The following is a 20,088-nucleotide window of genomic DNA, read 5'->3' on the forward strand; positions in this document are numbered from 1 at the left end:
AAAGTGGATGCGGGGAGTGTGTCTCAGCCTCTGGTGCCTGGCCGACTCAGGCACGGCGAATTGGCAGGCGGGGCAAGCAAATCAATCTCCAGGGCGCGGGAGAAAGAGGGCGGCGTGAGGGTGGGGGCGCGTAGCTGGAGACAGGGCCCGAGGTGCGGCGTAAAGCGCTTTCATCTGTTTCATCGAGTGAAGTGAAGTTCTCTGGCAAATGAAGCAAAAGAGGTTGGCGTTGATATGAGATACAATTGCCACGACGCGCCATTCCATGGCTGTGAGAGTGTGTGGCTGTGTCTCGTCTACATTGGATCCTTCGGCCTTTTTGCTATTCCTCTACGACTACCACTGCCTCCTCTACCACTATTCAGTCTTTGCTGACTCTTCCACCTTCTCTCCCTCCTTCCCCTCCTCAGCCCCTTCTCTCTTCTCCTCATTCGCCTCAGCGCTGGAAGCAGCCACAGCCACATCATCCAGCGGCACGCTAACGACAGTTCCGTCCTCGAGCGTGCGTTGCACCATCCCGCCTTTGACTTCCGCGTCACTCGCCACGCCCGGACCCAAGGGCTCATCAGCATCTGCGGCATGCGCGGCCGTGGGGTCCGTCGAGCCGGAGGCGGATCCAGAACTAGCGCTACTACTTCTTCTCCTTGCCACCAAGCTCGTCGCGGCCACCTCGCCAGACATCTGTTGGCGAAACTGCGCAAGCCCGCTGCCAGCTTCTGAGCTTGAAGAGCGACGATGTTGGACTGCGCTGCGGTAGGTTGAGGAATCGGCCAGGTCGACGAAGGGAGTGTCATCCTCCGTCGAGGAAGTCGGGCTCTCGGGCGGGGTGGTACCTTCTCCCTGTCCACTCTCGTCAAAGGCATTGGCCGCCCAGTCGGCCGATGTGAGGGGCTGGTTCGCAGAGGATTGGAAGTCGCCAAACCCGTCCCCCCCGCCACCGCTGCCGCTACCCCACTCCTCATCATCCCCAGTAGAGGATCGCACTCGTTCCGCAGATCCAGGTTCAAAGACGTCCTCAAAGCCAGCCCCGCTGCCACCACCCGCATGATGTTGACCGGAGACCCAGCTGTGATGCGCAGCATCGTCGTCGGAATCGTCATCGTCGTCGTCGTCCGACGCGTTGCCACCGGAATTCATCTGGGAGGAGAGGTACGATGCAAAGGCGTCATTGTCCCCTGTCTGGCCCGATGTCCCGTCCCCGAAGCTGTTGCCGAATTGGGACATGGCCATTGGACGTCCACCGGCGAGTGGGGCAGCTTCACGCTCGCGGTTCTCCTTCAATACGTCTCTGACAAAGTCGTCCCATTCCGGCTGCGGCACCTCGACATTCTCGGCCACATCCTTGGGGTATCGCTCCAACAACTTGCAAGTTTCTTCGGCAATCAAGTTCATATGGCCCATGAATCCTAGGCGGATCTTGCGAGGGCCAGCCATAGACTCGTCATTGCGGCGGTGCCCGTCGAGGATCTTGGAGGGGAGGGAGCCTTGCGAAAAGACAGCAAGGGTGAGGCTGCGATTCAGGCCGGAGTCCATGCGGCCATTGAAACATCTGCGCGGGCAAGGGCGAGAGCAAGGATGTCAGTCGGTGGTGACTCTGCCTGAGCTGCTGGTACTCACTGCTGCAAAATATCGTAGACGACATTGTGCAAGAAGTTGTTCCACGGGTAATTGAAGAACAGCCCCAGCACCGAGGGAATGATTCCTACGTCGAGGAAGCGTTGCTTAAGGAGATCACCCACCACCAGCGCTTTCTTGTTCCCATCTTGCAAGCTGGGAGATGGCGGCTCGGAGGGAGCAGGGGAGGTGAGGTCGGCGAGCGACATGCTGGAGAGGGCGGAACGGATGCTCTTGGCTTCTTCCTCCTCCTCTTCTGGCGTGCGCGATGGGGAGGTGGGCGAGGCGGCGCTGCCGGATGCCTCGCCACCGTCGTCGGCAAATGGGTCACTCTCGGTGTTGGTTGACTCGTCACCGCCGATCGTTGAGGCTTGACGAGTGTGCTTGCCGGACGAGGGAGATTTGGGTGGTGATGACGATGTCGACGAGGTTTGGCCAGCCGCAGCAGCTGTCGCTACTGGATCAGCGCTATCTCCTGCCGTGCTGTCGTCAGCATCAGAGCCTTGCAGCGTCCGTGCCAGGACTTGGAGACCCTGGATCCCACCCTGCAGGATGCCGTCTACCGAGTATTGCGGTCCCTCCCCTTGCGCCCTGTTGAGTAGCGCCATGTTCGAGCAGTGAAGCAGCTCGGCATAGAGCTCCGTAATACGATACCGCTCAAAGGTCAATGGCCGCACTTTGCCCAGCGTCGTAGTCAATTCCTGCTGCTCCGCCGGCGTACGCTCGATCAATGCCTGGAAGTCACTGAGTCGCTCGCAGAGCACCGAAAGCATCGGCCCGAGATGCACAATGCCCAGCTTGCCAGTCATCTCAGCCATTGCCTCTTCCATGCCCTCCATCTCCTCGTCCTCCTCATCCTTTGGCTCCTCCGTCAAAGTCCCCTCACTGCGCGCCTGCGCCTTGCCAGCGCTGATCTCCTGTTGGCGCTGCAGTAGGTGGGAGCGCAGCGCATGGAAGAGATGTTGCTCGAAGTAGTCGGAGTTGTTCTTTCTGATCAGCTCTATGAGGATACCGATGCCGATGATGAGGGACGATGAGCACGTCTCAGGTGACACCGGGCACATCGGTGCCTTTACTGGGGGGAAGAAGTCCGTTGGGCGTACAGTGACGGTTGAATCGCGGTGCATGGGAGACTTGCTGCTTTCGAAGGCCGGCGTAAGCGACGGATTGAGAGGAAGGTCGTCCTCATCGTCGTCTACGGCTGTCTCTTGGTTCGTGGACAGGCCGAGGAGTCGATCTGAACGCTTGCCCTTGGAGAGGGAAAAGGACAGCCCACCCTCGTCATCATCATCCCCCTCATCGTCGCTTCCTCGACCACCTTCGCCCGACGCTACCTGGGACAGCCGCCTCTGCAGGTTGGAAGGGTGCGTTGAGTCCAGCATGAAGGAGACGAGCTTGCGCACTATCGCCTCGCTGGCCAGCTCTCGTACCAGCTTATTGACAACGCCAATTGGCTGCTCCGGCTGCCCGAACGAGGAGCCTCCGGCCCCGTAACCGAAGCCGTCCTGCCCCACCATACCTGCCGGTGAAGGCGCTGACAGTGCAATGATGGCCTTGATGAGCTCCGAAACGGTGTTGTGGAGATCGACAGAGTGCGAAGGTGAAAGTAGATCGACGATCTGCGGTACAAGTCCTTGCTCCGAAAGCCACTCGATGACTCCGGCGTTGGGTAGCGATTGCTCGCACGAAATGATGCGATAGAGGAGGTCGACGACTGCGGGCGTCTCCAGATGAGCGACGAAGCGCTCTACGATGCGCGGTAGAGCGTGAATGTATGCTAGCATCTCGCGAGGCTTCTTGTCGAGGAAGACGCCATTGACCTTCGCCCAGTATCCAGCGAGGACGCTCTTTCCTGGTCCATTGTCGCTCGCTCTTACTACGTGTGGGCCCTCGGACGAAGAGTGAAGCGATGAGGTCGATGCTGAGGGCATTGACTGGCCAAGCGTCGGTACAGATGAAGATGATGTGCCTTCAGCCTTTTTCTCATCCTCATTGCCCGCAGTCGAGCCGCCTCCCAGGACAGTAGGGAGTGCCATGCTTGGTGGTGGTTGGGGCGATGCTGATGGTGAGCCGGCGAGGAGCGGGTGCGAGTGATGGGGCAGCGGTGCTTGTACATGACCAGGCTTCGAATGCAAAATGGCATTCCAGAATGGGTCGAGAAGCTCTTCTGATTGAGCGAGGGCGGCCTCTACGATGGCCAGCGTCTCGCTCGAGAGGACCTCTGATGCGACGTACGGGTATCTGTGCATGCGGGCAGCAGAGTAGGAGGTGAGTACGTTCGTCACAGCTTGACATCGGGCTAGAATTGACTCACTTGAATCGAACCTTTTCCTCCCACTCTCTGCCGCCAGGTCCTGATACCTCTGCGGACCCAACGACATGCTCGAAGAGCCTCTTGATGACGCGCGGCTGCTTGAGGAAGTCGACGAGCTTGGCATTCTGAGCTTTGCATTCCTGCAGTAGGTCATCCTCGTCGAGCAACTCTTCGACTGTGATCCCCTGCTTGTCGAGGAGAGTGTCAAGCGTCGAAGTCGAAGCGAAGCCAAATCGCCAGAACATCTTGGCGACAAGGGGAGCGTTGCCGCCCTACAAGAAGGTGGAAGAGGGATGTCGTTGCGACTGGCGGCGTGGCTATGCGATATAATGGTGACGAGCAATGAGATTATGCAATGGAAGGGGTCCTCGTGTCGTTGTAGTCCTTTGATGCTGATCGAGACCTGCTTGGAGCAGCGCCTCTGGCGGTGACGATGGGTTGGGCGTGGTTTGGTTGATTTTGATAGGAAGAAAGACCCTATTCAAGCTGCCACACTTCTCGACGACTGGCCTGTCCGCGGCGGACCCCTCGACTCGAGACTCGAGACTCCGTCTCTTCCTCGCAGCCGCCACTGCTTGCCGCCGCCGCCTCCCGCTTTGGCCGCCTTCTCGACTGCGCCCAACCGAGCGATGAGGGGCGCCGACGACGATGACGGCGTGGGCGACAAAGGAAGGCGAATATCAGAAGAAGTGAAGTCCTAGGCCTGTGCTCTCAGTCTGGCTCATGCTGAGAGAAGTACGAGCTTCACTGCCGGATCTCTCGAACGCTTTTCTCGATACCCGTCACCGTGCTTTACCTGCGCCTGTCTAGCTGCCTGTCATGTGAGCCCATAATCACCGGGCTTCTTCCCGTCTTGACCCCAACACCCGCAATTCTGGCTCAGAACAGCAAGCATGCCTTCTCCAACCTCAGGGCCGCCCGTCGTCGGGACAATGGGAATGTTCATCGTGGACACCTTTCTCTACCTGGATTCTACCACAGGCCAGTCACGCGGGGACGGCGGCAAAGGCTCAGCGTTAGGTGGAGGAGGCCTCTACTTCGCTGTCGGTGCTCGTGTTTGGCTGGACCCAGGGCAAATCCGTATGGTCATTGATCGAGGCAGCGACTTTGAGCCCGAGTGGCAGACGACATTGGATCGATTCGATGACAATGATGCGGGAATGTGGGCGTGGAGGCAGAGGAAGGATGGACTGACTACCAAGGCGGTCAACGTCTATCGGGGAGATCAAAGAAGGTAGGAGCTGCTGCCGCCCTTTGTGTAGGCTACCGATCAGCCAACTCACCTTGCTCCATCCCCTCAGCTTCGAGTACCTCACCCCCAAGCTTCGTCTCGACCCTCGCGACTTGGTCAGCCCTACCTCCCCAGACTTGCCGCACTGGGTGCACTGCATCTGCGCGCCCAGAAGAGCCATGGAGATCCTCGATGAGATAGATGCCATTGACGCCAAAGGGAAGCGCAAAGAAGGCGGCAAGGGCACAAAAGTCTGCTGGGAACCGATACCGGATTCTGCCTTGCCTGAGAATCTGGAAGAATGCTTGCAAGTCATGAGGCGGGTCGACGTCTTCAGCCCAAACCACGAAGAAGCCGCCTCCTTCCTGAGCGTCGACTCTGGCCTAGTCTCCGTACCCTCGCCCCTCGCCTCCACAGCTCAAGGTGCAGCCGTACGACAGGCTCACCTCACCCACCTAGCCAGGGGTTTCAAGGCTCGCTTTGACGAGGCGTCCAGCCAAATTTCTGGCGGATCGGATAGGCCACGCTGCCCGCTCATCGTCATCCGAGGCGGGGCAGCTGGGAGCTGCGTCCTCTACGAGCGTGAGCCGGGGCAAGCCAGCATCGAGGCCGATGTGCCAGCTTATCACACGGCAGCCACGTCAAAGGCAGTCGTAGACGTTACCGGCGGGGGCAATTCGTACTTGGGCGGTTTGACGGCCTGGCTAAGCATGCACCAGCCGCCTGCGGACACAGAGGAGGATACACGCCAATGGCTTCGCGGTGCTCTGGGAAGGGGTGCGGTCTCTGCTTCGTTCGCTATTGAGCAGCTGGCTCTGCCTCGTTTGGAACAGGAGCAAGGGCAGGGAGAGACGTGGAACGGCGAGTCGCCGCAGATCAGGCTGGAGGAGCTGCTCAACCGGGAGGCATGACCAGGCGACTCCACTCTGGCGCACATTCTGTAGAGTAAGTCGTCTGCGCATTGCGTCCGTGCGAGGCGGAGAGAAAGAAGTTGTAGAGAACAAAGAGTGCAAGTCGAGCAGGGAGTGGGTGAGAGATGCGTGAAAGAGAAAGAAATGCTGGTCGTCCAAATTCGTGAATGTAGCCAAATAGATGCTCTACTGTTCCTCCTCCTCATCGCCCCTGCTGCTGCTGCTGCTGCTGCTGCCTCGCCGCCGCCGCAGCTCCAATGGTCGCCACCACCGAGCGCCTTTGATCGAGTGTCGCACTCCCGCCGACCGCACTAGCACTCGTCGCCCTAGCAGGCAACCTGAATCCAGGCCCACCAATATTCATCCTCTGATTGTACCTGTCAATCTCCCACTGGGCCAACCCATCCGTACCGCTCCAGTTAGCTGAACTACTCCTTGGCCTATTCATCCTCATCCTTCCTGCATGGTCCTGCGGCGGCATGAGGGTCTCGAGGTCGACATTGCCCGTAGGTACACCGAAGATGAGATCGGCATCCATCTGACTCTGGGCTTGCAGGGCAGACTGCAAGGCGTCACCCTTGGTCCAAGGAGCAGCACGCGCACGACGCGCTTGGGTCTCCTCATCTTCTGAGTCTGAGTACTCCGAGGCAATGCTGGGCAGAGAGAGGTTGTCGTCTTCCAGGTTCGGGGCGACAGTTCCAGTCGTGCCGTACGCTGCGAAGGCGGGCGTGGCGTTGCTGGCAGCGGCAGCGGCAGCAGCTGCGGCGGCGGCTTCTTTGCGAGCTGAAGCCTGTGCAGACACCTGGTGCTGGGCGGGTCGTTGTGCCGAAGGAGCAGGGCCAGGTCGTGCAGAGGAGGCCTGGAAGGGATTTTGCTGCGAGAAATTGTTCGTGCTCGTCGACGAAATCATGCCTGGCTTGGTGCTAGCAGGTCGGGCTGCCTGCTGCCCGTTGGGGGCCGTCTTGAGCGCTGAGGCTGGGCGAATGGTGCCATTGCCCTGAGGCTGACCTGGGCGGACCGTCTTGGGCACAGCAAACTTTGAGGCGGTCGTTGTGCCGGGTGCGAGCCTGTTGCCACTGGCTGCCGTCGAAGGCTTGCTGACGCTGGATGGGACGGATGGCACGATAGGTGGGCGAGCCTTGGTCTCCTCGTCGCGCTCTTGCGAGAGGCGGCGCTTCTTGCCATTGACGTCCTCCGAGCTGTTCGTCGCTTTAGGAGCCGGAGGGCGAGTGACTGCAGCGGTGGAGTTTGCGAATTGGCTCATGACTCGAGCCTTGGGCTGGCCGTTGGGTGCACCGTTCTGATTGAGGCGAGCAGTGGAGGCGGTGCTTCTGGCCTGTGTGTCGTCATCATCCCGTACCCGCTTCTCACCCACGTCCGCCTTCGCAGATGGGATTGCCTTGGCCGCTGCAATCTGCTTCCGCTTATCCTCGCGCTCCTTGCTCCTTCGCTCCGCATCCTCCGCCTCCTTACGGCGAAGCTGCTCGGCTCGCACCACGCTGGCAGGCTTGGCAGACGTGCCACCAACGCCTTGCGAGCTGGCGAAGTTAGAGCGCACGACAGTCGAGTCATCCTTTCCAGGTGCACCACTGACGGAGCGGTTGAGCTTGTTGGGCTGGAAGCCGGTGCCTGGAGGTGGAGGGCCAGCAGCATGCCCGTTGGGAGCCCCGGTGATGCCGACGAAGAGGCCTTTGAGGCGCGAGCTCCAGCCTGGTCCGCCCGCATGCGCCGTAGAGTCGTGCCTGGCAGCGAGGGGCCCGCTCTGCGATGGCTGCGCTGCGGAGGGCAAAGCCGCCGGACCTTTGCCTTTGGAAAGAGCCTGTGTTGCTGTGGCCGATGCTGGCAGAGTAGCAGCCGCCTTTTTGCCTTCGAGATCTTCGAGTGTGAGCTCGACGCCAAGAGAGGAATCGCCATCGCTGTCATCGTCGCCTTCCAGCGCGTCCTTGAGCGAAGTCGTGGTGCTCTCGGCACTTTTGCTTGCCTGCCCACCACTGAGGGGGCGGGTCACCTTTGTAGTTACCGCACCGTCCTCTTCGCGCTCATCATCGCCAGCATCACCATCATCCTCCATTCGAGTCGACTCCTCGCTTGCTCTTGACCCCTCACGCGATCGCGCCTTCTCCTTCACCTCTGACGATGCAGTGACAGCACTGCCGGCCGAGCTTCCACTGATTTCCTCAGGGCGGTCTACGACGGGAGCGGCGGGCGGTAACGGAGCCGGCTGCGCTGGTTTGGTCTTGGGGACGGGGGCGGCTGCGGGTGGTGCGGGATTCTGCTTCTTCGTGGGCGAGTGCTGAGGAGTAGTGGACTGCATCGAGATAGGCAAGGGCAGTCTCGAGGGCGACTTCTTTGCGTCGAGAATTCCGGTCGACTTGGGAGGAGGAGAGCGCAGACTTGCCTCAAATCTATCCCTAAGCTGAGAGACGTTGGAGCTGCTTGGAGCCATTCCGCTGCCAAATCTGCCCTTGGCAGCAGGCTCGGGGCTGGACGGCGCACTGCCTTGACCGAGGATCGGACTGGTGATGTTTTTAGCGCCCAGGCCGACCGTGCCGGGATTGACGGATCGTTGAAGCCGGGCGCTTTCGAGCTTGCTACGAAGGAGATTAGCAGACGGGCCCTGCTTCGCCCCAGTGGCAGAGCTGTGTTGTGCAGTGGCGGCAGTAGACTTTCCACTCTCCGTCTTGGCTGCCTTCTGCGCAACCACGTCAATCTCGTCCACCTCGTCACTCTTGCGTTTCGAGGCAGAAAGGCGAGGTGAGGACCTAGTCTGCGACGCCACCGATGTCTTTGTGCCCACCATAGCCGCCGCATTGGCCTCGGTATTCGCCTTGAGGGAACCAGTATCGATGACCGAGTCGTCGCTGTCCTCAGCCGCCACACCATCATCGTCCGTCTTGCGGATGGAAGCCTGACGCAGACTCTTGGTGAGGAAGCTGCTCTTGAAGCCTGAGCTTGCTGGCGTCTTGGCGGCGATCGGCGTCTGAGCTGCGTGGGCCATCGACATCTTCGCTCCCCCGAATGAGGCCAGGGTACGCTTCTGTCGCGGTGCCGTGGTCAGAGCGACTGTCGCTTCAGCTGCGCTGTCTGCCTTTTCTGCCCTGCCAGCATCTTCGTCGTCGTGCGACTGCTCATCATCCTCTTCTGACTCGATGGCGTCCGCAATCGGAGCTAGCGTGTCATCCGAGAGTCGTAGACGGTTGCGACGAGCAGAGCCAATCTTCTTGCCGGTCGGTGTTGAAGCGGTAGGCCTCGCGACGTCGAGCTTCTCGAGCGTGCTCTCCACTTCCATACTGTCGTCAGCTGCGTTAGAGTGAGGCGGCTCAGAGGCAGGTACCACCGCCTCGTCGGCCTTCGCTGCAGGCGCCATGGGCTCTTGCGCCTTTGACGGTTGCGCAACCTCTTCCATCTCGTCCTCTTTCTTGTCCTCCTCCTTCTTCTTCTTTCCCTTGCCTGCAGCCGTTTTCTTTGCCGGTGCCTTGGCAGCCTTTTTTGCTGGTGCTTTCTTTGGTTTGCCTTTTGTCGTCTTCGTCGTCGCCTCGGCGGGAGCGGCTTCGTCTTCCTCCTCGACACCCTCATGCGCAGGCACGCCGACGCCCTCCACCCCCTCCTCCGTATCTACTGGATGATCTACAGCCTTGCCCTTGGCGGCGACGGCGGCCAACTTGGCCTGGAATGGATTGGGCAACTTGGCGATCGCGCTCTTGTCTGCCTTGCTCCTCGTACCTCGTGCCGCGCCTGGTGCGTTCTCCTTGTCCTCTTCCTCGATATCACTGGCGCCGAATGGGTTGGCACTTCTGCTCTTCGCCAAGTTGAGCTTTGAAGAGGCTGCTCTCTGACGAGCGGTTGCCTTCTTGCGCGAGGGAGTCTTCAGCATCTCGCCAGCCATTGTTGCCTGTTGATGCGCCGAGTTAGCCTCGAATTGGGCGCTGCGGACGACAAAGGAGGTGAGAGACGTCAGCGCATATTCAAAGTCAAGGATCTGTGCTTCCTCGCACACTCACGCCCACTTGCTCCTTATGTCCTTTGCCTGCTCGATCATCGATTCGATCCAATCATCGCCCGTCATGCGCAGCACCTGCTCGAGACCGACGAAGGTGGGCGTCTGCCTGATCTTGTTGACGTGATCAAGGAGATTCTTCTCTGCCAACGCTCGACCTGGCACATCTGGCTGCGACGATGGACCCGCAGTCGCCATCTTGACGAATCTGGAGTGGGAAGAGGACGAAGCAGTGATGAGAGTGATGATGATGAGATGCGCGGTTGCAGCAGCCAAGCCGAATGTGTCAATCTCGACTCGCCCGTCCGCACGCACGCCCGCACGCCTGTCCGCCAAACACGCGCCCCGCTCTCGCCCGCACGTGAGGCACACACAACAGGGCGAGGAGTGGAGAAGGCTGCAAACGCGTCTGAGCATATTACTACGATCCATCGAGATACGCTTGCAGGCTTGTCGACGCAGATGTAGTATCTATACAAAGCAGTGCATGAGTGTACAACTCCCGTCTATCGCTCTATTCATTCAGAGTCCTCCTTGCGGCATGCTCCCTCGAAATCAGCATACTGATCCACCCTCTCCTGAACGTACGACTGGAATCGCTCAATCTGACACGAGTTCCCCGGCCCATCAGTCAGCTCGGCTCGAGGAAGCTTTTGAGCCGCACCGTTGACTACTACCCTCACGTATGTGCCCTCACGTTCCGAGTGGTCCCCACAATCGAGACGCTGGAGTGCTACGTGACCGAGGAATGGCAGGACGTGAGACGTCTGCCAGACGTACTGATCCCTCGGCGGCATACGATCGGTAGGCAGGCCGCCGAGCGCAGTCTGATTCCAGATTCCCAAGGCAACGAGGGCGACGGGCGGCTCCTCTCTGTGGGTAAAGTACACAAAGATGCGCTGCGTGTGCGTCGAGTCGGGCGGGTTGTCTGGGTCAGGAAGGTTGCCGTCCTTCTTCTTGCTCGCTTCAAAGTGAGGGTGCTTCGGCGCATCAGCAGACAGAATGTTATGCGCAGACACGTTGAGCCATGGCGTACCCATGTAGGGCGCCATGGGCGAATTGTAGCCGACCACGTCGTTGTAGAAGAGATCAAAGAAGTAGCCAAAGGATCGGAAATCCTCCTCAGTGAAGAGACCTTGCTTGCAGAAGTGACTCGTGCCCCGGCCTTGAATTGTTTCTTCGTAGCCGCACATCATCTGCATGGCTATGATGTCGTCGAGCTGCCAGTCGAAGTCCGGCATCAGAGCCTTAAAGCGGGCCAAAGGGGCAGGGCCGTAGTGGCTCAGCCAGGTACGAGCTGCCGGTTTGCCAGCTTCCTTGGTCCAGGCAGGACAGATCTGTGCGGGATGGCGAGGAGGGAAGACGCATTGAGCATTCGATTTCTCGCGCGAGCATCAGCCATCTTGGAGGCTGCCTGCGCGTCTCACCTTATGCGGGGTCAAGGATCCTTGCCAGCTCGGATCCTTGTTCGGTACCTCAACGAGCTGCACGTACTTGCCATCACCCTCACCACCATCGCCCTCGTGCCGCTTGGGAAAGCAGCCGCGAATGAATGCCTTGGACGTATCGATGTCGCGCTCAGAGCTGGCAGTCCATACCTTGAATGCCACTTTGGGCTCCTTTGGCCCTTTCCTCTTCTTGCTGGTGCCAAGATCCTTGGGCGGGAAGAGGTCAGGGTAGAGCTTGCGCATCTGCTTGCCAAACTCGAAGGCATCCTTCTTACCAGGCTCAGTGACCTGCTCAATGGTGTCCTCGGTGACGACGCTCTTCCAATTCTTGAGGAAGGCGAGGGGGCCAGCGCCCTTGAAAGAGCCCTTGGCATCCTGGTACGTCGTCACTTTTTCGACGAAGCCCTTCATGTACTCGTCCCACTCCTCGTCGTTACCGCCAATGGCAGTGTGACGAATGAGATAGGCCGACGCTGAGACGTGACAACCGGGCGGTGGGCGGACGTCTGCGCCTGGAGCATCGTGGTAGCGAGCAATGCCGCTCATGTGCTCTTGCGGGTCCCATTGCGGCGACGGGGCCGAAAAGGAGAACGGGGCTTGGCGCGGGGCAGCAATGGCACCTGATGCCGCTAAGATGGAGCTGATCACACCAAAGACGAGCATCGTGATGAAGCGTCGTTACGGTGGTGAGGATTAAGGATGACCTCGCCGCGATGTGCTAAGGGTCCGCCCGTACAAACGATCCGAATGCAGTCAGCGACGTCAGTGAGCGGAGCTTGAAATGCCAAGGTGTGTCTTGGCCTTGAAAGTCGCGTGGCTCAAGTGAGATGAGGGCGCCTGGCGCTTCGAGCTCTCTTTATTCTCGTCGACTTGCAGGCCGTGATAGCCGTCCGGTCATCTCGCATCGCAAGGTTGTGTCGCACGAGCGAGGGTCGGGACCTAACTTCCTTGATGCGCAGGCCGCCTCACCTCCGCTGAATCCCCGCCTCGTCATGGTCAGTCGTTGCGGTATGGCATCTCCTTGCCACTCTACCGCTTCCCTCGTCTCACCATGTCATCGCAAGCTCTCCCAAGCAGTCAGCCTCCGAGCAGGCTAGCTCGTCTTCCTCCCTTCCGGCATGAGGTGAGCACGAGAGGTCAGACATTGCTCTCGTAAGCTGATGGCGCTCACACACGTTCACGTCCACATGACCCTCTCTTCGCCAGCACGTCGGTAGCTTTCTGCGGCCTCAGGCCATCCTCGACGCCCGCACTGCTCACGCCGAGGGCAAATTAGATGATGCTGGTCTTCGCGTCGTAGAGGACGAGCACATCAAGGCGCATGTCGAAAGGCTGCTTTCATCTGGCATCCCAGATATCACGGACGGCGAGTACAGGAGAGCGTACTTCCACATCGACTTCCTCAAGCACCTCGGCGGCGTTGATGTACAGAAGAACTCTCTCGAGCAGCAAAAGGGTTTCGCACCACCCACACTCGTCGTGACCGACAAGATCAGTTAGTAAGCAGCCCATCTGGGTCAAGCCGGAGCTAGCAACTGACCACTTGCCCCACACCCACTGATCAAACAGAGCACATCCACAACATCGAAGTGGACAACTTCCTGTACCTCAAGTCCTTGGTCCCCGCCGACAAGCATCGTCACATCAAAATCACCATCCCCTCGCCCACCATGCTTCACTTCCGCGGTGGACGCAAAGGCATATCCGAGAAGGCCTACCCAAATCTCGACGACTTCTTCGCCGATGTGGCCTCGGCGTACCGCAAAGAAGTTGACGCCCTCTACGCCGCGGGATGTCGCTACCTGCAATTTGACGACACCAACCTGGCTTACCTCACCGACCCGAAAATGAGGGAGGAAGCCAAGGAGCGAGGAGAAGATGTCGATGCGCTGCCATCGCGCTATGCCAAATTGATCAACGCATGCTTCGCGAACAAGCAGGACGATATGGTCATTGGCATCCATCTCTGCAAGGGCAACTTCCGATCGCAGTTCTTTGCGAGCGGGAGCGATGAAGGGTACGCGCCCGTTGCCAAGGCGCTCTTTGGCGAGCTGAACGTCGATGCCTACTTCCTTGAGTGGGAAAATGAGCGTTCGGGTAAGGACTTTTCAGCTTTATCTGGCAATCTCTCGGCCAACAAGACGGTCGTGCTCGGCTTGGTCTCGTCGAAGGTGTCGGACATGGAGGACAAGGAGACGCTGGTGTCTAAGCTGCGAGAGGCTGCCAAGCAGCTGCCTGGTGGGCTGGACCAGCTAGCCATCAGCCCGCAGTGTGGGTTTAGCTCGACTCATCATGGCAATGCAATCACGGAGGAGACGCAGTACGCCAAGCTGGAGCTTTGCAAAGCCGTGGCAGAGGAGGTGTGGGGATGAGGAGGAGGGAAGAGGTAATTATTGTAGAAAAAAGGAAAGCGAAGCATATGCAACTGAGACGTTCCCAGCAAATCCAGATTGCCATCCTCATGTCCTCACATTCCCCCTAGTCGTGCGACCACAATAGCGAAAGGAGGCGCCCCCATCCCCTCGCCGGCTCAATCCATTGCTCTGGATTCTCCTTCCACTGGTCAAGCCAGGGACGGATGCGCATGTCGCGCGATTGGATGAAACGGGTACGACGAATGATCTTGAAGGCGAGGTAGAGGAGAATGGTGATGATCGGCATCGCGTAGGCCGAGATGAGGCGCTGTGCCGTTAGGCGCGGAAGGCCCTCCCCGATGAAGAGGGTGAAGCCTGGGCGCAAGGGAGGGTTGGTCAGAGCGGCTCTGCAACGCTTGATCCTCGTGACTTACCGTTCGTCACGGCGCACAGGACGCTCATTACTAAGCCGTACCAAGCAAGCCAGGGCTGACCCCAAGGGCAGAATGGCAGCGATTCCTGACTGATGCCCTGCTCCCTCATCCCGCTGTGTAGGCGAACCGTAGTCCAGCAGATGACAATCCATTCCATGAGTGTCCCAGAGGCCCCAATGGATACAAAATATTCGAACACGATCGAGGCCTCCTGCGAGTATACCGTAAAGGCCAGCGGCATGAAAGCGGCGCACACCAAGACTCCCCACATAGGTATGCCCCACCTGTGCGTCTCGGCGAAGAAGCGTGGCGCGTGACCATCTAGAGCCAAGCCCATCAAGGCTCGACTGGCTGCCAAGAGGCAAGTGTTGTTGGATGAGAAGACGGAGAGGAGGATGAGCGCATTGACGATTGAGGCGATGCCTGTGATGCCGACGCGATTCGCTGCTATAACGAAGGGAGAGGCAAGGGCGTTGCCTTCTTGTGAGGTGAGGCGCGGCTCCGTTGAGGAGACGGCCATGGAGAGGAAGAATAGCGAGCACATCTGGGCGAGGAGTGGCCGTGGTCAGCGTTGCCTGCCAGCTCTCTGCCGCCTTTTGCGCACATAGATGAAGCCAACGCGGAAAAAGACTCCTTTGCTCGCTCGAGCGATCACCTGGCGAGGCGATCGGGTCTCTGCCGCGATGAAGGAGGTCGCTTCAATGCCCGAATAGGAGTAGACCGCCGACACCATGACGGACCAGAAGCCAATGAATTGTCCGATTGGGCCGTCGACGAGATACGCCTTGAAGGGCGCAGGCTCAGTCCAGTAACGGAAGCCTACCGTCTTGCCATGACGTCCCGCGCCGAGGGCTACACAGAGGCTGAGGATGTTGAGGCCTGGCAGAGAGGGCGAGGCGCACTTAGCTGATTGCTTAGCTGCGCGCGGTCAGCACCACTCACCAATCACGGTTAGGATCTTGAGCATCGCGAAGAAGCTCTCGAGCTCAGCATACACACGCACGTCCCATATATTGGTGACGAGGCTTGCGAGGACAAAGAAGCAGACTGGTAGAGCCGCGTCAAGGTCAGGAGCCCAGTACTGGCAGAGTACGATGAGCGAGACGATGCCCGCCGGATTGGCCACTGCGTCTGCAAAAACAATCGACCACCCAATTGTGAAGCCCAACGCCGGATCGACAAACATGGCCGCGTGACGAATGTAGGCTCCGGTCGTAGGAACAAGGCACGAGAGCTCAGCCATGCAAAAGACGACGGATATGACCACGGAGCTCATGATAGCGTAGCCTACAAGCAAGCTGATAGGCCCAGCATGAGCCAAAGTGCTGCCGGTTGAGAGGAAGAGCCCACCGCCGATGGCACCGGCGAGCGAGATGAAAGAGACATGGCGCGTCCGCAGGCTTTGACGTACGAGTCGCGTCTCTAGCTTGGCCTTCTCTGACGACGGTCGACTAGAAGCGAGCAAGGTCGGCGATGGCGATTGGTCTTGTCCCTCTTGATCGGCGCCACGTTGGCCCTCGCCCTCTCCGTGAGTCGAAGCAGAGCATTGTCGGCGTCGATCGCGGGATTGATTGGGCAGCTGGTCCATGAAGATCTCATTTGCGGATGGTCTCGAAGACATCGCAGGGCTGAGTGGGTGTGACGTGGCTCGAGATGGAGGCAAGATGAGTGTGATGATCGAACTCAAAGTGCTTGCGCGCCCAATCGACGCCGAAGCAGTTGGCTGACGGCCCCTTTTGTGCGCCCATCAAGCCAGCGGCTGTGCCTTACACTATTGCCACCACACATCAGCCGCCCGGGCGCACAATTGCCCTGACGCCTTGCAGTGGTGAGGTGATGAGGTGGCAAGTGCATGCCGCTGCGCCGTGCCTATTGCGCTCAGCTACACCATTGCGTCGCCAGCCTCGTCGCCAGCGATGGCCGCCTCTCCATCAGAAAGAAACGGCCAAAAGGTGTTGCCGAGCACTGACGTGAAAATGTGACCGCAACGGGCGTCCTCGACATCCTCTGCTCTTTACCCTCACAACGACGACAGACAGACGCTGATCAGAGCGGATGATGGCGGCGACGACACTTCAGCCGTACAACTCGGCCGCGGTGACAACCCTGTCAAGCGAGTCGAGCTGCGCAGAACCGTGGACGGGCGCAGACGGCATTGCTCGGCGACAAGAGAGAGCAGAGCAAGGTGCTGACTGGCACGGCACAACTCACTCTGACAGTCTCAACGATCTTCTCGACTTCCATTCATCCCTTCAATACTTTGTCACTAGTCAAGCACTCCCACAGCTGCCATCGCAGCAGCATACCGGCGGCTACATGCATCCAGCTCGCCCCTGTAGCGCGCCGGCCCCCTCAACTTCGCTGCTTGCTCCAACGGATGATCTACTCAGCGACGTGCTCACGGTGGATGAGCAGCAGCCGCAGAAACCGAGGCAACCTCTGCTCAGCAATGACAGCGTTGAGTGGAATCACCCCTTCAAAGTAGCGCAATATGATATGAGCGACAGTCTTTCACGAGACTGGCAAGACAGTCCAGCTGCCACTTACTGGCCTCTCGCTGTGGAAAACAACCGGCGTGGCTCATCGCTGAGCTCGGCCTCCTCGACAGGCCTCGCGCTGTGGAACAGCACCAACACGACTCCCGCAACTAGTCATGCCGGATCACAGAGGAGCAGCTTCAGTCTGAACGATTCTGTCGTGCCAGCATCGTGAGTAGACGCAACGAGCTTGCCTTGCTTATCTGCTCTGACAGCGTTCACCTCCTCATCGTGTCGTAGCCTTGATGCCGCAGCAAGCGCGTGCTTCTGGCCCGGCACCAATGACCCTTTTGCCCCCATCTGCGCCCCTGCTTCGCAGGTGTGCGAGGCTCTCCTCGCCTTCGATGATGCTCTTCAGCACGATACCTTGCGCAGCACCAGTCAGCAGCCCACCACCCCGCACACAGCCAAGCCTGTCGGCAGCCTGGCCCAACGTCCCGAGACTTCGCTTGGTCTGCCCTCAAGCAGCCTCCTGGCCAGCGGACCAGCACAACGTCACACTCTTCTCGGTCCAACGACTAGCACTCGCGTCAGCGCTGTACCGCTCTTTGCGCACGAGTCAGTCCCTTCTTTGACGCCGACGCCGTTCACCACATGCTTCGACCAAAGGCAGCTGGATGCCACAGTGAGGCTCACTTCTGAGCCCCAGCCCCGACTGCCCACTTCGGATCTGCCTTTACTCAACCTAGGGGAGATTCCCTCCCCTTTGGGCTCGCTCGTAAACGAGCAGCGCCGCACCGTAGATGGCGTTTCCCCTTCGGCCGTTGAAAGTCTTCCCGGAATCATGCTCTCCAAAGACGCCATTCCTCCTTTGCAGACCTTTACGCCTTTGTATGGCAGCCCAGGCAAAGCAGTCACGTACGACGAAGAGCCCGGGAGCTCTGCCGTTGGTAGCGAAACGAAAGCCAGTGAGAGCCCAATCGCAACGGCGTTTCGTCGCAAGAAGGATCGGTCGACCGTCGGTGAGCCGCAGCACAGTGGCATGTACGCAGCTACAGACTGGATCTGACCGTCTCTCCATGCTCTCTTTGCCAGCTTGCAACCCTTGCCGCAAATCTAAACGCAAATGCGATGGAGACTGGCCCTGTGCATCTTGCCGACGTCGAAAGGACCCTGCTTACCTGCACTGCACCTACGACCAGCGCGTCTCGCCGGGCAAGCGTCCTGCCAAAGTCAATGCTACGCCTCGAGTCAAGAAGAAGAAGAAGCCACAGAAGCGTTTGCTCGATGTCAAAGCGAAGATTATGCCTGAGGCTAGGCGTCAAGAGCTCAGTACTACGGCTGGCGGCAGCGGTACCATGGACGGGCAGGCAGCCGCCAGCAAGACCGGCCCCCTCGCGCAGGATCTGTGGGACTCGGTCGCGTTCGTTCCAAGCCAGCCTTTGGCGACCTTTGGACACTACGATCAAGCCTACGCCAGATCCGACTCAGGCCTGGCCCTGCCGACCTCCTCGATCCTGCCGATCCTTGACTACGCTTCTTCCAGCGAGATCAACGACCTCTTCAGTACTGCACTGCACGTCTCCAGCCTCGACGATAGCGCTGGGTCCTTCTATCCCGAACTGTCGCCTCTGCCTCCTGCAACTCCATGCTTCGCGCCTAGCATCGGTGGCGAACATCACGCAAGCGGGGGACCCAGCGCAGCGGGCGAAGCACAGCAGCAACTTGGCTACGTCCTCCCCTCGACTTTGCCATTGGTACTGCCGCACGCAGTTCTGCCAGAGGGCCATGCCCCTGACGCTACCTCTGCAGCTAGGAACGCGCTGGTGCCCTTCAAAGGAGGGGCGCTTTAGTAGGAAATTCACCTCCCCTACCATTCGTGTCCTCCTGACCAACAACCGGTAGCTCAAGCGCTGCGACCTAAAGCTGAGCCGCACGCTGACGCCACGAGTCATTGCAAGATCACGACACACCTTCGATCATCGACGGACCCCATTCCTCGCTCTCACTTCCAGACTATCCATCACCTAATCACGCCTCCGTCGAAGCTTTGTCCTGTCCTTGTTCATATCCGATCCAAGTGATCGCGCGAGCTAAGCTTTCCCCTGTCGATAATGCTCTGCGCCCTCTTTTCATAGACGTGACTCAACCCATGCTTGCGTGATGATCTGGGCAAATTTGAGCGTGAGCGGTTCTTGATCTGCGAAGGGGGCAAGAAAGGGAAGGAAGATGCTCTGGCTAAAGAGGGACGCCCGGTCGTGCTGTCTCGCCTGCAGAGTAGCGCACGAGAACATTATCGCCTCAACGGGAAGTCAGCGAAAGAAGCGGAGCATTGCGCACTGCGGAGCACTGGTGAGAGTTTGGATAACCGCTAGCCATTCGATATGTCGTCGTCTGCCCGCTCAATCCTACAGATCCTGCGTTGTCGCCTCTACTTGGCGTATTGCTGCGTCCACTCTCGGCTCACTTGAATGGCCCTGAGTTGGCACAAATCGCATATATGCGGTCGCGCGCGAGATCCAGTCAGCCTATCGCACATCGCCGCAGCAAGCCAGCCTGGCCTCCCTCTTTCTCTCGTACTCACCCCTTCTCATCCCTCTTCCAATGCTCCGCAACGCCATTATCCAGCGGGTCATCCGGGTTAGGCGCGCTCAGCAGTGCTTGAATGCTCAGCAAGACCGTCCTAATCTGCAAGGCTGGGGACCACTTGTCCTTCAAGATGTCGAGACAGATGCGGCCCAGCTTGTCGATGTTCGGATGGTAGATCTTGGTGAGGAAGCGCACCTTGGGTGGGGCCATGGGGTACTCTTCGGGGAGGAAGAGTTCTAGCTTGAAGGAGCCGCCTGACAAAACGCGAGGGGATCGAGGTGGAAGAATGCAGCGTCAGCAGGAAATAGTCTTCATTCTGCCTCATGCTCGCGGCTCACCCTCGAAGGGACTGCCTCCCGGCCCTGCGATGATAACATCAAAGTAGCGCAGGTTGTCCTCGTGCGGTGTGGCGCTGATGCCCGGCGCAGGGTCAGCGATGAGTCTCTCGGTCTCCTGCGAGCGCAATCAAGTGAGAAGAATGCGAGCCAAGGGTGAGGCCGATGTCAGACTAGGCTTTATGCGATGAGCAATCTGGACCCTTGCGTATCGCAAAGGTGCAAGCGGACTGACCTTGATGATTCGCTTGGGGAGGGCCATGTTGTCAGATCAGGCTCACGACCGAGCAAGATGAGGGTGAGAAGGGAGCTTGATCTAGTTAATTGCAGCTCTTTTGCCTCCGAGGCAGTCGTTTTGATGCTCTTGTCTGAGATTTGGAAGGA

At 59.1% G+C, this 20,088-nt stretch overlaps 8 protein-coding genes across 8 annotated transcripts; 3 read left to right on the forward strand and 5 right to left on the reverse strand.

Annotated features, from left to right (window-relative positions):
• Nucleotides 1–163: 163 nt before the first annotated feature.
• Nucleotides 164–4,382, reverse strand: BDZ90DRAFT_272774 (SAPS-domain-containing protein). The gene is made up of 3 exons (XM_025508776.1): nt 3,929–4,382; nt 1,618–3,855; nt 164–1,549 (listed from the first exon to the last, which is right to left on the reverse strand). The coding sequence occupies exons 1-3, from the start codon at nt 4,171–4,173 to the stop codon at nt 358–360; spliced, it is 3,675 nt and encodes a 1,224-aa protein (XP_025364817.1). The 5' UTR covers nt 4,174–4,382; the 3' UTR covers nt 164–357.
• Nucleotides 4,383–4,547: 165 nt separating this feature from the next.
• Nucleotides 4,548–6,507, forward strand: BDZ90DRAFT_229229 (Ribokinase-like protein). Its single transcript, XM_025504976.1, has 2 exons — nt 4,548–5,162; nt 5,230–6,507. The coding sequence occupies exons 1-2, from the start codon at nt 4,822–4,824 to the stop codon at nt 6,068–6,070; spliced, it is 1,182 nt and encodes a 393-aa protein (XP_025364818.1). The 5' UTR covers nt 4,548–4,821; the 3' UTR covers nt 6,071–6,507.
• Nucleotides 6,172–10,322, reverse strand: BDZ90DRAFT_7014 (hypothetical protein). Its single transcript, XM_025509792.1, has 2 exons — nt 10,072–10,322; nt 6,172–9,996 (listed from the first exon to the last, which is right to left on the reverse strand). The coding sequence occupies exons 1-2, from the start codon at nt 10,263–10,265 to the stop codon at nt 6,273–6,275; spliced, it is 3,918 nt and encodes a 1,305-aa protein (XP_025364819.1). The 5' UTR covers nt 10,266–10,322; the 3' UTR covers nt 6,172–6,272.
• A 248-nt stretch (nt 10,323–10,570) lies between these two features.
• Nucleotides 10,571–12,185, reverse strand: BDZ90DRAFT_276690 (phosphoglycerate mutase-like protein). The gene is made up of 2 exons (XM_025508950.1): nt 11,495–12,185; nt 10,571–11,404 (listed from the first exon to the last, which is right to left on the reverse strand). The coding sequence occupies exons 1-2, from the start codon at nt 12,176–12,178 to the stop codon at nt 10,586–10,588; spliced, it is 1,503 nt and encodes a 500-aa protein (XP_025364820.1). The 5' UTR covers nt 12,179–12,185; the 3' UTR covers nt 10,571–10,585.
• A 198-nt stretch (nt 12,186–12,383) lies between these two features.
• On the forward strand, nt 12,384–14,076 carry BDZ90DRAFT_7054 (UROD/MetE-like protein). Its single transcript, XM_025509794.1, has 3 exons — nt 12,384–12,638; nt 12,722–13,010; nt 13,085–14,076. Exons 1-3 carry the CDS (start codon nt 12,567–12,569, stop codon nt 13,885–13,887), a joined length of 1,164 nt encoding a protein of 387 aa, XP_025364821.1. The 5' UTR covers nt 12,384–12,566; the 3' UTR covers nt 13,888–14,076.
• BDZ90DRAFT_244912 (hypothetical protein) lies at nt 13,994–15,924 on the reverse strand (the record flags this gene model as incomplete). Its single annotated transcript, XM_025507479.1, has 5 exons — nt 13,994–14,244; nt 14,304–14,847; nt 14,908–15,182; nt 15,246–15,740; nt 15,813–15,924. The coding sequence occupies 5 exons, from the start codon at nt 15,922–15,924 to the stop codon at nt 13,994–13,996; spliced, it is 1,677 nt and encodes a 558-aa protein (XP_025364822.1).
• A 437-nt stretch (nt 15,925–16,361) lies between these two features.
• Nucleotides 16,362–18,633, forward strand: BDZ90DRAFT_257302 (hypothetical protein; the record flags this gene model as incomplete). Its single annotated transcript, XM_025507938.1, has 3 exons — nt 16,362–17,011; nt 17,081–17,802; nt 17,876–18,633. 3 exons carry the CDS (start codon nt 16,362–16,364, stop codon nt 18,631–18,633), a joined length of 2,130 nt encoding a protein of 709 aa, XP_025364823.1.
• Nucleotides 18,634–18,769: 136 nt separating this feature from the next.
• On the reverse strand, nt 18,770–20,086 carry BDZ90DRAFT_229234 (putative ubiquitin-conjugating enzyme E2). Its single transcript, XM_025504977.1, has 4 exons — nt 19,940–20,086; nt 19,708–19,822; nt 19,365–19,623; nt 18,770–19,257 (listed from the first exon to the last, which is right to left on the reverse strand). The coding sequence occupies exons 1-4, from the start codon at nt 19,964–19,966 to the stop codon at nt 19,212–19,214; spliced, it is 447 nt and encodes a 148-aa protein (XP_025364824.1). The 5' UTR covers nt 19,967–20,086; the 3' UTR covers nt 18,770–19,211.
• Between the last annotated feature and the right edge of the window lie 2 nt (nt 20,087–20,088).

Source organism: Jaminaea rosea (genome assembly GCF_003144245.1).
Source record: "Jaminaea rosea strain MCA 5214 unplaced genomic scaffold BDZ90scaffold_1, whole genome shotgun sequence".
Classification (NCBI taxonomy): domain Eukaryota; kingdom Fungi; phylum Basidiomycota; class Exobasidiomycetes; order Microstromatales; genus Jaminaea; species Jaminaea rosea.